This window comes from Talpa europaea (assembly GCF_964194135.1).
Source record: "Talpa europaea genome assembly, chromosome: 2".
In the NCBI taxonomy this organism is placed as follows: domain Eukaryota; kingdom Metazoa; phylum Chordata; class Mammalia; order Eulipotyphla; family Talpidae; genus Talpa; species Talpa europaea.
Window position 1 is genome coordinate 13,850,116 of NC_140068.1, and position 17,127 is coordinate 13,867,242.

The 17,127-nt window shown below is 31.7% G+C and overlaps 1 protein-coding gene across 4 annotated transcripts in view; it reads right to left on the bottom strand.

The window, feature by feature from the left end:
* STXBP5 (syntaxin binding protein 5) overlaps positions 1-17,127 on the bottom strand; it is a gene marked incomplete at both ends in the record, with an annotated part of 133,283 nt that overhangs the window by 69,307 nt on the left and 46,849 nt on the right. For all 4 annotated transcript variants that reach the window (XM_084228556.1, XM_084228555.1, XM_084228554.1 and 1 more), the window contains 4 exons: positions 3,596-3,727; positions 9,527-9,610; positions 12,506-12,569; positions 14,157-14,291. In XM_084228556.1, the coding sequence (XP_084084682.1) occupies positions 3,596-3,727; positions 9,527-9,610; positions 12,506-12,569; positions 14,157-14,291 (415 nt within the window). The remainder of the gene's footprint in view (positions 1-3,595; positions 3,728-9,526; positions 9,611-12,505; positions 12,570-14,156; positions 14,292-17,127) is intronic.

The following is a 17,127-nucleotide window of genomic DNA, read 5'->3' on the forward strand; positions in this document are numbered from 1 at the left end:
AATTGTTGAATGAATAAATAAAAATAATCCCCACACAACAATTACAAAACTGTAATAAATTTAGTTATGACCTCTACTTATAAATGAGAATGCTAAAGTTCAGAAATATTAACTGACTTCCCAAGGATCACAGAGCTAGAAACTACTGAACCAGGTTGTTTAACCACAAGTATTCTGGCTTCAAATGCCTCTGCTAAGTTGCTGCAATATTATACCTTTTGAAAAGATTCTTCAAGGACATCCTAAGTTATTCTTAATAATAAACAACATAACACTAAACATCATCATCATCATCATAAAGGACTAGTAGAAGTCTGGGTCCCCTGGCCATGAAGGCAATGCTTATGAGTGCCTTTTCAGAAAGAGTCACTGAACTACTAGATGGGCTTAAATACTTAAAAACAAAAAACCTAAAATCGAGAAAATTTTAAGTCTAGTACATTAAATTTAGCATAACTATTTGCTAAAAAGATCAAGAGACCACAAGAGAAGACAGTAATGAAGAAAAAAATCCTAAATTTCAATCGATCACAGCACATATTTAGAATGAAAATATTATATATGAAAAATATGGTATATATATTTATGGCATTTTTGTACTTCAATATATTAAAAAGTACTTAGTTTTCTTACTGAACTCAGCTATCAACATAAATTTAACTTTAAGTTACCTACTAGTGGCATGAAGGATTGAACATTACTGCTGTTGAAAAATAATTCATATTTTATATATAAAGGGTACTTCTGATCATCTCCATTATTAGATCACTATAATATGCTATGTCATCCAACTTTTTAACATTTGCCACAGGAAAAATTTATTCCATTTATATTTTATTTGAGTTCTAATTTTGAAAAACCAAGTTAAATAAAATATTCTTTGGTTTGTTTAAAAATAATTTTATCTAAGGATCCTTACTTGCTAAGATACTACAAACTGTAGAAACTTATTTATGACACTTCTAAAAGTCTGCTCTCAAGGACTTAAGCTTTTTATATAAAAAAAGGGATTAAGACTAACCAGAAAAATCACCATTTGGCAATCCTCACAGTAATTAAGTCTGCTAAAAAAACATCAACCAACAAGTGGTAAAACCAGAATATAAAAATGTGATGAGAAATAGTATGTTTATAGAGTTTCAAAATATGTCCTCCAAATCAAAATACTGACCGAAAATATAAACAGAAATACTTACTAATTTCAAAGGGTGAAAGAATAACATTATAATAGAGACCTAGCAGGCAGAAGCTAAATCAAAGGATCAAGGTAGAAAGCGTCATGGATGCAGGACCAATCAACAAAAGTTCCCCTTGAAAGAGTGCCAAGACAACACATCAATCCTTTTGGGACAGTCCTACTGCAAATGTGCAAATCTGACTCTGATCATGAAGAAACATCCGACAAAGCCAAATTGAGGCATCTTCTAAAATCTTCAAAATGTATTGTTTAAAAAAGTCAAAAATTGTCCTAGTTTGAAAAAGACTGAAGAACATTACAATTAAATCTAATCTACCTATAGACACTTCTGACAAAACACAAAACTTGGTGATATAAGACAATGCTCTTGTTTGTAAGAAACAGATACTGGGGTATTTGTGGGTGAATGGGCACTATGCAAACAACTTATCTCAAATGGTTCAAAAGAAAAAAAAAAACTACAAAAAAAGAAAAAAAATTAGATAATCCTCAACTGCCAAACAAATATTTGTATATATTTTTATAATCTTCAATACTAATTTCATTTTCTTCTAGATTTGAAATTAATGGTTTTAAAACTAATCTTCCTTTTTGATTTTCTGGATTCAAATGTTTCAGTGGGTCTGGGAAATCTAGTATTTATGGGAATTCTAAGGAATATTGCCAATATTTGTGAGCTAGGTACTAATAAAAGAAAAAAATACTTTAAGGAAAACTGCAACCTACTATCATAAGGACTGTCTTATGGATGCATAGATATATCTGTAACATATTCAAAATAAGTGCTTTTCCAGAAGATGACCTCTACCACAAAGCAATGGTGAAACATACTACAATATGCAGCTTTAATAATTATTTTTATGAGAAAACAAACAGACCTACAAACCCACAATACTACAGATAGATAAAATAAGTTTTTTATTTTGTTTTACTTCCTATAGTGCAATAATTCAGAATGCATCATTTTTCTTAAAAAAAAAGTAGGCATTTGTATTGTAAAGTAAACAATGAAATATTAGCAATACTTAAAAGGGGTACCTGCCAATATATTGCCAATTGAAAGAATGTTCTTTTTATTTAGCTAAATTTGTTGGTAAAGAATCTCTTACAGGCCTCCTTGGTGGCTCAAGGGGTTAAGCACTGCACTATGAAGGAACCCGCAGCCTCTGCAGCATGAGTTCGATCCCTGGCTGTCCAGAGAGCAACCCACATGGTGAAGGAGAACTTTCCTGTCTCGCCCGCAGCTTCCCTCAGCAGTGTGTTTCAGTCTACCTGTTCTGCTCATCACTCTGTCTCTGGTGAATCCTCTCCCCCCCGCATCTCTGGTCTGTACCCCAAGTCTTGTAGGCATAAATAAATAAATCTTAAAAAAAAAATAAATCTCTTACAATAAGTTTGAAAAATGCAGATTAATGAGAAAGTACAAATTCCTAGGTTTGATGCAAAATTCAAAGGTCTTCATAATCTGTTAATATATACCCTAATAAAACCTTGGAAGTTTTGTAGTTACTCCTTGTGCAAAGAAAAAAAAAAAAAAACAAAACTGAAGAAGGTCTCAAATTGCTATCCTTAGAAAGGGTGGCTAAGAAGGTTAATTCTTGGCTGGCATCTGAGTACTTGGCTTTCAAGAAAGTCCCACCATTCCCAGGCCAATAGAGGTGGCACACTGGGCCTGTGTTGTACGTACAAACAATGCATTTCATGATAAACTCTGCTTTCCTTCTGAGAGTCTGAGGTTTTGGCATGTGATAAAACAGATGGTGCCTGCTTACAGACTGACTCCAGTAAAAAATGAACTCCTGGACTCAAGGGTGCTTCCTGGTAGACAAATTTCACTCATCTCTAGAAGAATTAACGTGCCCTATTGGGAGGACTCCACTGGGACTCTCAGAAGCTTGAGCCTCCTTCTACCCAGTCTTCAACCCAGACGCCTTTTCCCTTTATTGATTTTGTTCTGTATCCTTTTCTGAGTTCTATAAGGCTTCCTAGTGAATCATTAAACCCTGGTTAATCTTGGGGATACTCAAAACAATAATTTAATGTACAAAATTACTTAATATAGAGTTCCAAGTACTTCAAACACTTATAAATACATTAGCAACTTTAAAATGGCAGAAACTCTAAGTCCTACATTAGTCACAAATATTACACTTTGAACTACTAGAGAAACAACATTCAGACGATAACTGAATTTCTCAAAGTTCAAATATGCAATTTCAACTGTAAATATAATTACAAACTTTATTACATGACTGTTAGATATTATTTCTCTATTATGTAAATATTTTTAATTCCTTCAAAGTGGAAAAAAAAATCCTTCTCCTCAAAAACATAGAAATTCAAATGCAAACTCAAAATGTCTTCTGTTCATGAAGATTTAATGTTCAAAAGTGATACATTCTTACCATGTGGCGTGATTGTCTGTACAGGCTTAGTAGGGGACCTCACATTCCATATAGTCAAGGTGCCATCTGAATGACTGCATATAAATTGCTTCCCTTCATGATGCCAAGCAACAGAGTGGATAGCCTAGAGAAGAAGGGTAAAGAATTCCACCTTAAACACAACAATTTATTTAGGTACCAAGCTATTTATAACTAGTATTGTAATTCATCTTCGTTTTAAACTTTTTTATATCTCTCAAGATAAAGTCAATATGCTAGCTTTCTATTTCCATAATTCTCTGGCAATACAAATGAAATTTAATTTGATATTAGCACATTTAATTCTACTACTTACTCCTTAAACCAGCATAAGGAAAATATAATAATATGTTTTCTATACAAGTTTAGAAAAACAAAATTAATCTTTGAGTTTTTTTAAGAATAAGCTATACTTTATGTTTATAAATTGCTTAGTAATTACAACCATATCTCACTGAAAAAACTAGCTGCATTGGTAAATTAGAGCAAATTTTCAAAAGTAACAAAAATTCTAAGATAAAAATGTAGTCTTGGAATTAAGATGAATTAAAACTATCTCTGGTTGAGCTTCAAAACATGTCTATTTGTCACAATAATTATTGAGGCTATGTTTTAGATTTGAAGGGCCTCTCAGTTGACCAAAATTTATTTTGTGCTTTTGAACCATATAAAAATTATCTGAAAACATTTCATATGACCAAAGTAAAGTTACCCTATAAATTTTTGTCCTAATAGTAATCATTCTGTCTATAAAATATTTTAAGAAAAAATCACTATCCTTTAAATTACTTTACTCCTATTTAAATACTTTTAACCCAAGTTGATACCCTTCTAGTTGTGGTCAATTGACTCTAAAAATTGCCCTACTGGAATTTCAGAACTGCAAAGTGGGACATCAAAACCACACAACTAAAACTTAAGAACTTTGCTTACTTATGTACAAAATCAACATTTGCTATCACCTCATTCAACGCCCATTATCTGGGTTCTTCATATGTTTAAAATTGAAGTTCAATAAAATGGTATTATGAATCAGATTAAAAACTTTAAGTGATGATGGATAAACACAATCAACTGTATTTCTATATGCCACTATTTAACACAGTATCTTAAGTTCAAAATATCTCTAACAAATTCTAAGTAAAATCTTGAAGGAGTGACAAACTTATTCCAAAATATACATATGACAATGAAGAAACTCAATCTTATAATAAGCAATCCCTTAGTAGCCTTAATAGATTGAATTATTTTTGGAAAATGTCAGTAGTGCTAAGAAGCTATATGCAAAGCTATTTAAATAGTTTAAGGGAAATATAAGTCTATACTGGTATCTGCAATCTATAAATAAAACATCCTAATCTTATCACATATGAGTATGTATCAGATACATAAAAATGTTATATAGAAAACTAATACTTCAACTTTGCTTGAAGAAAACAACATACATCCCTGTTTAAAAATCTTTCAAGAGAATATTAAATTAGCAAGCATTTCAAAATACAAATTATAGGAACCAGTCATTTCCAATTATTCTGAATAGCAGAGACAAAGAAGTAACAGAAACTCCACAAAAGGAATAAGCAAATATGAACTTTTACATGCAATAACATACACCTTTTTTTCCTATCATTTCTGCAACTTTCTAAATACAACTTGATACAAGGCCTCATTTTTTCCCTTGATCATCTTTGTTTTAATACATATAGGCTACACAAGATTATATGTACATATGTAAGTATTATCACATATATATGTTTTAGTTTATATGCAGTGTTATGTGTATATAAATAGTACATGTGTATAATATATATTATATAAACTATATACATGCAATTATACAACTTCTTTAGTCTTCTTGGGAAAATAAAGTAGAAATGGATGTAAACAAAGTGGGAAGATCAAATTTCACTCACCAAATCTGTCACATGCTCATAATCAGATGTGGGTAAAATGCAAACGTGAAAAATTCATGGGAGAAGATAAGAGATAAGAAATACAAAGCATAAGTTGAGGCTGAGGAATTTTGTGAATAAGTTGGTACATTTACTTTGCCAAGAAGATATATAAAATTTCAGGGACGTTCTTAAAAGGTTCCTTGATCTTTACAAAATGAAAAATTATAGATAAAGATGAATAAGAGACTAGGAAGAAACATCAAGAGCACAATAAGTAAAACATAAGAATCTAATAAGGGATACACAATTGTTATGCAGACAAGATGAAGTCAGGGTAGAAAAAAATAGAAAAAGGAAGATGGGGGGTTATACAGCTATTGGTAAAAGCCACAAAGAGAACATACAATTCCAGTTTCCTTAAATGATAGTGTCTGACAAGAAATCATAACCATAATAAACTTCACGAGGCAGTTAATGGACTAAGAGGCTGACATTAGTATTTGTGTCTTGATAAAGTTAAAAAAACAAAAAGCACTGCCTACTCTGATACATTTAAAGCAAAGCATAGTGTCTAATTACTAGGTTTTGGCAAAAGTAGTATATACAATGCTTTGTGCTATTCTTATTAGATAAGAGGCATCTTGAAGAATAATTTTCTAGAAGAAAACAGGCTAGTGATTAAAACAGGCTAGTGATTTACCTATCTAATTTTATACTAACTCAGAATAGCAGGGAAATTAAATTCTCTACCAACTGGTTTTTTGCTAACTAATCATTATTAGAATCACTTCAGAGTAAAAGTTGTATATAAAGCTTTAGTTCAGCTGCTCTCCCATTATGCATATACAAATAAACATCTTTCAGCACTTACACCAAAATTAATTGTATAATATTAATCTTCATATTCTACTTAAAATCAACATTGATTCCTAATGTAATTATATACCTTTGCTAAAGCCCTTAAAGTCAACATAATAAAATGAGAAAAATTAACATAGATTTTAATTTAAATTATAATTCTTATAAATATATGAAAAGCAAATGCTAGAAATACTCTGTTTTGTTTTTATCATTTTCAGGTAATCAAAAAACAAAAAGAAGGGCTCAGAGCACTGAATAAATAACTTCTTGTATACACTAAATTGTATTTTTTTTAGTATGTTATTTAATTCTTACATCATTTTTCATTTTTGCATAATGCATGCATTTTCATTTTGGTTATATTCCCCATACAATTGCACCCCCCCTTATTTTTACCCTAATCCTTCCTCTCCCTGCTCCTACCCTCCCCGCCCCCAGTAGTGTGTCTCCTGTTTATTGTTGCTTGTTGATTTTGATTTTTACTTTGTATTAATTAGTCTTTTTCCTGGTCCCTTATTTAGGTTTTCTAAATTCCTGCTATGAGTGAGACCATCTGGTATTTTTCTTTTTCTTTCTGACTTATTTCACTGAGCATGATCCCTTCTAGCTCCAACCATGTTGCTGCAAACTGCATGTGTTTATCTTTTTTGATTGTTGAGTAATATTCCATTGTGTATATGTACCACATCTTCTTGATCCAGTCATCTATTTTTGGGCATTTGGGTTGTTTCCATAGCTTAGCTATTGTAAATAGTGCTGCTATAAACATAGGGGTGCAGGTGTTCTTTGGAATTAATGTTTCTGTGTCATCTGGGTAAATACCTAGGAGTGGAATTGCTGGATCATATGGAAGCTCTATGTTTAGTAGGTCAAGAAATCTCCACACAGCTCTTAATAGTGGTTGGACCAGTCTGTACTCCCACCAATGCAGGAGCGTTGCTTTTTCTCCACAACCTCGCCAACATTTGCTTTTGCTAGTTTTTTTAACATGTGCCATTCTCACTGGTGTAAAATGGTATCTCATTGTAGTTTTGATTTGTATTTCCCTGATTACAAGCAATGCTGAACATTTTTTCATATGCCTGTTTGGCCCTAGCATTTTAACATGTATTTCTTTATTAATTCTACTATAGAATGGAAACAACATCAAAGTTTTGTAAATTAACAAGATAATTATTGAATAATAAATTTTGTAACTTGATAAAATTATTACAACTAAGATATTAACTATAGATTTTCTCTCTAGTTAAAGATTTCAAATGGTTACATTTTTTCGCCAAATGGGCCTAAACTGACAATACCCTCATTTACTTTAAAAGTAAAACCTACATGGAAATTTCTTAAGTATTTTCAAAATATTTCAAATTTTCTCTTTTTAGTAGGGCAGGTCTTCAAATAATGTACCTGTTTTGATAAATTTTATTTGCGTTGATAAAGTTCATGAGCAAGACCTCTTAGACTATTTCTTTGTGTCAAATATTTTCATTGAAAATTCAATTTCTCTACAAAATATAGAGCAACTTACTTTTAACTATTGTTTCTGTATTGAGGTTTTGTACTTTCAAGGAATTTTGTGTCTTTCAAGGAATCTGTACATTTCACCTAAGTTGTGGAATTCACTGGCATCAGTGAATATCTTTTCGCCGGTCTTTCATATTTCTGTAGAAACTACTGGCTATCCTCTTTCTCATGCCTCAAGATGATTAGTGAACTAGAGAATGCTTACTAATTGAAAAGTTTTTTTAAAAAAGTATATGCAACTTTGAAAATCAAGGAACTTCTCTTTCATGCTTATGAAGATATGTATACATTTATAAAGTATTCAAATTATTGCTGGTTAAGTAATTGAAATCATGATTTCGAAGACATATTTTATCTGGAAAAAAAAACAAGCAAACAAACAAACAAACAAACAAAAAACACTTACACATGTCCTAGCTCTAGATTTGCTCACTGAATTGGAATTCATGAACACTAGTAGTATCCAAATTGAAGTTACCAGATACCATTTCACACTGAAAAAAAAAAAAACCACCCACAGTTTCATGGAAAATGGTCTTATCCTAAGTTTGAGACAGAAATACGTAGATGAGTAGATATATTTGTTACAGCAAATAGCAAGAACACTATCCAAGACCGTTATCACCAAAGGACTCAAGAACCAATTAGAAGATGTTCACTCACTTAAGACTGATGAATGAAAAATGAGTAAGAATAATAACTTCAAGGGACTGAAGTATACCAAATATGTTTAAATCTATGCGCACATAGTGAAATAAAAACAAGCGCAAATTGGTCACCATTTAGGTTACTAGAGAACAACCCTCTAGATTAAATACTGAAATAAAAGGATCGAGCATTTATTCTGCCAGAACTATATCACTTTTTTCAGCTAAAGTGTCCTAAGTAACAGACAAGGAATTATAGAATTAGAACAACTGTTATGCACTAATAGATACAGGTCTTGAATATCAGTGACCTTTAAACTTCACAAAGAAAACTAACTTTCCACCTGATCAACAGCATCATCCATGAAGCAGTCTTGCTAAAAATGAAAAATCTGAATTTGATCAGGCCTCCATAAACTATGCATTTTATTGGAAATTTGAGGGCAAAAGAAAAAGCTGTTAAAAATAATAGGAAAGCATCCAGAAAATCCTACCTTTGGGAGACTCTACCTTCAACAAGTAAATGGAAAAAAGAAAAAAGGAACGAGGTAAGGAAGGGAAGCAGAGTGAGAGGCGATGCCTATAGTTTCAAAGAGACTTAAAGGACTTATCTATCAGTCAACTGCAATCAATCTTTAGGTCTTAAAACAAGCAAACTATAGATTTATATACAAACAATCATTTGTTTAAAATATAGAATTTATTAACTTGCTTACAATGCAAGAATATTCCAGGAGAAATAAATGAGAAACTGAGAACATTTAGAACCTTGGGTAAGGGAATAGGGTGGCAAAATGACAGAGGGGTGAAAGAGATTTTGTATCTTAGAGCTATGTGAAAATATTAGAAATTTTAAAAAATTTTTGTATTATTGCAGTTACAATGGTTGCCTAAGCTAAAATCACCAATCCAGTTATTAGAGAAGGTGCTCTGAAATAAGGAATGAACAACAGCCTTGATTTGTGAAAGTAGTATCATTACCTCATCATAGGTGTATCTATAGTCAGCTTTCTTTGATTTGAGGTCCCATAACACCACTGTTCCAGATTCAAAGCCAATCAAAAGCTGTAATAAAACAAAATGCACATTATCTAGAAATATTATATGAAACATTTATTTGTTGAGAACTATTATCATTTATCTGCTTTAAGTCTAAAGGTACAACTGCATATTTGTAAACATTTCATAAGTTGGAACTCAACTCCTCTTTTCCAATCTGGGATATATATTCCTGGGGAAAAGTGTTATTTCCTTTTCCATTTCCCTGTTCTTTCAAATATTTTAGACATGCGACATGGCATTTTCAGTTGGAGGAAGTAAAAGGAACTTCAGTGATAAGAAGAGAGATGGTAAGGACAAGATGTAGTAAAGATTTAGTGTAAACAACACTGTAGAGCTTAGGATGAAGACAACCAAAGCATTATGCTTTGATCTGCCTCTTAGTTGTATGGGAAATAATTTTACCCATACAGACTGAAATAAATCAGAGCATTATAATGAACTTTAACCCCTAGCTAGCTGTAACATCCTAAAAATGTTAGAAATCTGTGCCCATAAGAGTTAGTCTATTTCAGTTTAGATAATCCTATCAATACTTATTCCTATTAGAATCTTTTATAACTCAGAAAAGATAATACATTGGTGAGTAGTTTCCTTTTTTCTCTCTAAAAGTATTAGTAGGTTTATTGTACATGAATGCAGCTCTCTGAAACATCAATCACTGATCTATATGTTAGGCAGGAAATATAAGACAACAGGAGTGAGTACTCTGGGATTGAAATCAGAAAAATCAGTGTTCAAAATTCCAGCTCCACCAATATCTAGCTTTGTACTTCTGAAACATATCTCATCAAATTTCTGTACCTCATCATCTGTAAAACAGGGATGATATCTAACTTAAAATTTGCTGGGAAAGTAAAATAAAATACTGCATATAAACTGACCAGTTGGGTCTGACACAAAAGCAGTAGTTATATTATATCATAATATCAATTATGATCAATAATTTTACACTAATGCCTAAGTTTCCTTAGCCAAGACCTTTGCTTAATATGGTGGCATCCACCCATAAGAAACTTGGCTTATCTTTCTTTTGTGACAAAATGTCACAGATATATTTAGAAATAAACAGTCATTGTTGTAGTATAAGTGGAATTTTCTGTTAGAAATCAAAGATTAAATAATATAATCTATTCTAGTACCCTAAAATCTCAAAAATGTTTGAATGATATTAGCTGGAAATTAAGAAGACTAACATAATATCAGGTTTCAAAAAATGAGAATGATATAAGCAGTTATTATTTATTTACTTAATAAATCAAGTATATATTGAGGGCGTACTATTTATATATATTTTACTATATTATATTATAATGACTACTTTATTATATATTGTATGATATGGGAATTACAAGCCTACATCAATATTATTTTTGTGCTCAGATCAGATTGAGGGGAGTTAAGACATGCACACATTTCTATTAAATAATACAAGGCAATAAAAGTGTACCACTAAGGTGCTAATGAATTCGGAGGAAACAGCATATTCTGTCACAGATATCAGGAAAGATCAATGAAATAAATATATAAATATATTTTTAAAATCTGAGCTTTAGAATGTTGGTAGGAATTCAGCAGAGGGAATAGTGAGAAAGAATTCCTACCAGAGGGACTCACATAAACAAGACATGTCTGCAGTGAAGAAGAGCTCACATTTGGGAAACAGTAACTCTTGCTTCAATATAGCAGTTAGGTAAAGATGTCCTAAGACACTGGAATCTAGGGCTGCATTTTTCCTGAAATGTTAGATACTACAGAATCATTGAAAGCTTCTGAACAGAAGAGTAAATTTAAAAAGGTACTCTAGAAAGACTCCTATGGAAATTACTCTAGAATGGGTTAGAATGCCTAGAACTACAGTGGTCATAATGAGATTGAATAGAAAAGAGACACTGTAAGGGAAGGATGGAAAAACCTTAGAGACTAACTTCAAGTGACAAGGAAGGGAGTTTTCAATTCTCCCACTGTGCCTTCCACACAACGCTTGGCTTTTAAACAAGTTGCCTTGTATCAAAAAAATGAGGAGATATAGGTTATTGTAACTTGCTTCACTTAAAATTTCTCTTAAATACATACAATTGTGTGATGATAAGTTAAATGCAAACAGCAAATTTACCCTTTTGTTTTTCCAGTGGCAGATAAGAGATCAGTTGGAGCAATGTAGAGGCTTAACCATGCTCACTAACCAAGGAAAGAGAAAACCTAGATAAACTCTTTCACATAATCCAGACATTTCATTTCACTGATTTCTGATAGTGATGAACATTTTGGTATTAGGCTAATACCACAAAATGATATAGGTTAAAAAGGTATTATTAAATAGAACTATGTGAAAAGTTGGTTTAAAGTAGGAAATAGAAAGTCAGGGAAAGAGAAATTTTGTTATTTTTAACTATATTGATGAACCTAAAGTTTATAAAAAGCTAGGCAATAACTGTATGAAACTGTTTCAGAATATAAAAAATTAATATTTAAAAAAATCTATACCTTAATCTATTAATGAACACTTCGGGGTGATGCTATACAGAGACAAATTTAAAATAAATCATTATGTAATATGTGCTACAAAATTTGTATAACTGTAGTATTAAAAGGAATTCAAAACCAAAAGAAAAGTTTTTTCGGTTTTATCAGAAAATCAGGGGAAATATTCTGAATAAGCAAAAAATAATAACCTGTAAATGTATTTAGCAAATTTTACTTGTTTAGGGTTTTTGTTCCTTAAAATTAGATTATTTGAGTTCTTTTCATTTTTTTCTTCGAAATGTGTAAATGCCTCATTAAGTACTTATGAAATAAAACTTTGTTAGTAGTTACAACTTTGCTAAGCAAGTGTATCCTGGAATAGTTTGCATATTTAAAAATACCAAAGTAAAATAAATATTTGAGGAAAAATTCTACCTTTCCCTCATCCATGGGATTATCACTTATATGGACAACGGGTCCTGGGTGAGATTTAGATGATCTAAAAAGAAAAAAAGATTTTTTTAATTACAATTTCAGTAAAACTAAGTATCTACTATAATTATATTAACAGAAAACAAAGACACATTTGTAAATAATGAAAATATTCCAATAAGTGATTAATAACAGATCAGCAGTTCTTAATGTGGCTCTAGTACTGACATCAGTCAGCAAAATTTACAATTAAGTGCAGTTTCTGTATAGAAAAAAATTCTTCTATTAGTATTTTAGAAGAGAAAATACATTCCCATGGTAAAACTCTCAGTTAATATTTTTTAATAAAGCACTATCTAAATTATCGCAATCTTAGTTTTCTCAATTCTAGTCTGCAACTGGAGCATCTCATCAAGTTCCATTCATCACACCAAAATAGGAAAAATTGTTTCAAAAAAATTAATGGAAGTAATGCCACCTGTTCTTGCTTAGAAAAACATTCATTTAGATTGGAATGTGGATGAAATCGATACCTAATACAGTAGGAATGAGCATCTTCCTGAGGCTTGAGAGACAAGTTTACTTCATGAGTCACTTGTGAAATCATAAAAACACCTACACCAGACATATCCACTAGTAGCTACTGTAGGATCAGCTCAAAGAACAGAAGACAGAAACCCACATCTTGTGCCAAAGGACTGAGAGGAGATGACAATGTGCCTGCCACAGGGAGGAAAGCCAGGCTTACTACACTATCACAGCTGTACACAAATATCACATAAGAGAAGTGCCACCCAGGATGACTGGTCTCCACTGGAGCTCTGGTGGAGGACAAGTGAAGCACCTGCATATGCAGGACTGTGAAGCTGTACCCTCAAAATTATACAGCTCCTCATATGAATAGAAAAATTAACAGAATTTGGGGGAAAAAAAGGAGATGTCACAAATTTATCCCATGTGCAAATTCTGTAGAGTGCAAAGCAGAACTATTTGTTTAAAAATAAAAGCAAAAAGAAACATTGAAAATGAATATTGCCAATGTCCTTAAATGCTGGTCTTTATATCTAAATAGTATAACTAAAAAAGCAGAGAAAAAGGAAAGATATGAATATAATATTCTAATAGTGAGAATTTAGGACTGAAGATGCTTAGGGTCCTATAATTCAACCCAGTTTTTGTTGTTGTTACTTTTAAATATCAAAAATAAGCAAAATTAACTGCCAATTTAATTCTTCTTAACTTTCACAAGCATTTATTTACACTGATTGTAAAATCAAATGGTGACTTAGATCAGTGTTTTCCCAGCATTGGTGGCAACCCATAAGGGGATCATGAAATCTATTTAGTGGGGAATGACTAGCATTTAAAATAAAATAATTAGAATATAAAAGAAACACTGGAGTGTTTTTCACCCAATAAGAATTGCTTCATTACAGTTCATTTTAATATACATGTGATCATATACACACGTGTGTACATCTACATACATACTATATGTAATGCAATTACATTTACAAACTGTAAATAGAGTAATACTTAAAAAAGACCAATAATGACATAAATTTAATTACATAGATTTATGATTAATTATTATGTACTTATTATCACTTAGAGCACTTATAGCTTCAGATATGGAATATTTGCTCAAACTCACAGTTCAATGGCTTTATTCCACATAATGACGTAGCCTGAGAGTGTGAAGGACTCCACGTTGACAATATGAATATTGCCTCGTTCAGTGCCCACATATAGCCACTTACTCTGGAAAGGCAGATGGCAAAAAGTAACCCTGCAAGAGAAACACACCCAAAAAGCAAATTAGAAAACCATCTAGTAAATTTTATTAATTATATTAGTGGGTAAATCATGACATATATATATAACTTAGGAATATCAACCATCAAATTTATCTATTCATTGCGATTAATACTCAATTATGCTAATTCAACTCACATTGAATATAGGGCTTATAGTAAACAGCATGGTAAGATAGAATGAAGTTAGTATGTGTTTAAAATCTGGCTATGTCATCCACTATTACTTTGTATACATCACAAATTTAGCCTTTCACCTACAAACTATCAGTCCAATATCCACAATATCCCTGGTACTACCCTTATTTCTCAGGAGTTATCCAACATAACTAATTTCAGTTTCTCTGCTCTATTTCTTTTAGGGAAAACACTCCTCCTACTCATTGCTCTTCACTTCAAAATTCAGTGCAGTAGCACCTCACTGATACTGATACCCAAATACTTTGTATCTCCATTAGGTCAACCTTGTAAGAGGGTTACAGCCTGCCTTCCTCACTAATTTGTAAGCCTAGGGAATGGCAGTGACAGTTACTGAAACATGTATCTCTTCTATTTCCTGATGATATGAAAGGGCTTCACTAACAAATTATAGTAATTTATATGCATGTGTTAAACTTTACTATAATTCCAACAATTTTAATATTTTCTGTATCAGCTCATTTGATTTCAGGGTTAAAGATCAGAACCTATACCGTCCTTTGAACAGCATATAGGAATCATATAGTGCTCATTTTCCCATAGACTATCTATTATATAGTCTGTCAAAGAATGAAGTATTTGAAATTTCAAAAGAATAGCTTCAAATAATACACAATGATAATTATTACTCTGAATTGTCAATACAGAACTAGGTAGGCAAGATACAGCGTATCGAACATTTGCTATTCCCATTAAAACAGTTTCATGAGACAATTTTAAAGATGCAAACACTTATCACATAAATGTACATGCAACTCATGGTTTCACTATTGCCTTGAGGTAATATTCATTGTCTAATAACTTAAGGTTCATCATCTGTATTTTCTATTGAGTTTTATATGACAGCATTGCCTTTCTAAAAAAACAAAAAACATTTCATAGTACTTATTACTTCACAAGGCTCTAAGTTCACAGTACCTTTCTGAAAACTCTGAGTCCACTAAGGCCCTGAATTTAGAATTTTTCATTTTTGAAAGGCATACAATACATACTTTGGATACTACTTAATATGAGGGTAAACACTCAGGATGTTTTCCATCTATTATTTATGGCAGTTTATTTTTTTAATTACAACATAATTGTCATATTGAATTATATTAGTTTCAGGTATACAATAAGATTCAATATGTGTATATATTGCAAAACGATCACAACAGTAAGTCTAGTTATCATCCATCACTTCACAGTCACAAGTTTTTCTTGTAATGAGAATTTTTAAAGTTCACTTTTCTAGCAACTTTCAAATACACTATTTTATCTAGCTGTTTTAACTTTGCAATTACTTACTGCCCCATTACATTCCTACAGATTTACCCAAATAAAAGAAAAACAAATCTATAGAAAACTTGTATACAAATGTTGTGATAGCCCCAAACTGGAAACAATCCAATGTCTCCCAACAGATAAATGGAAAACAAATGTTGGTATATACCTAAAAAACCTATTCAATAGAAAAAAGGAATAAACATACAGTAGCACTGTTGAATCTCAACATATTCATAATTGAAAGAAGCTAGACAAAAATGACATCTTTAATGATTCCATTCTATTACAATTTATATGCAATAGAAATGCAAACTAATCTTCTGTAACAGAGACATATCAACAGTTGCCTGGAGATTGTGGAGTCCAGGTTAGTAACAGAAAAGGGATTATCATAAGAAAACATCTGGGGTGATGGGTAGGTCCATTATCTTGATTGAGGTGATGATGGCTTCATGGGTATACAAATGCATCAAATCTTAGAAATTGTACACTTAAATACGTACAGTTTAGTCTATGTCAATTATGTTTGTTAAAGCTGTTCTATAGTTTTTTGATTTCAGAGATTAGTGGGTTTAGAGATTATGAAAACAGATTGTCATTCTGAATCAATAGATACAAGCTCTGGAGCTCTGGGTGGGGTTCACTTCCAGCTCCATGGCTGTAGCATGTGACCTTCCATAAACCTCTCGATCTTTCAGTCTCAGTTTCTAGGCAGTAAAGCACATCTACCTCACAGTGTTATGCTGAGGAGCAAATAAGACAAAAAATCATGGTAGATGCTTAAAATGGGAAATGGAATAGGTAAGTTGTTCAGTAAGTGTTAGCTAATTATTAATACTGTTACAGTCTACCAATTAGAAGTCAAATTTCAACTATGTGAAATGAAAGTAGCAATTGTATGCCAGCTACAAAATGAACAAAGTAATAAACATTTAAAAAATGCCCACTATTTCCGTTGAAAAATGCCTTAAACTAAAACATGAATAGAGCTAACTACTTTGAAATATTTTTCCAAAATATTTCAAAATCAGTAAGGCAAACTAATGACAGGTTAACCAAAATCAGAAAAAAAAATCAGAAATATTTAACCACTATTTTTCACTTCTTTATTTACTCTACAAAAACAATAGCTACTAACTTTCTTATATTACATATCTTGGATTTTTTTTTTTTTTTTTTTTATAAATTTTATTGTTATATTCCCCATACAATTGCAGCCCCTCATTCTGACCCCAATCCCTCCCCTCCCGCCCCCGCCCCCCTAAAAGTGTCTCTGGTTCATAGTTTTTTGTTGATTTTGATTTTCACTTTCTTATAGTTATTCATTTTCCTGGTCCCTTATTTAAG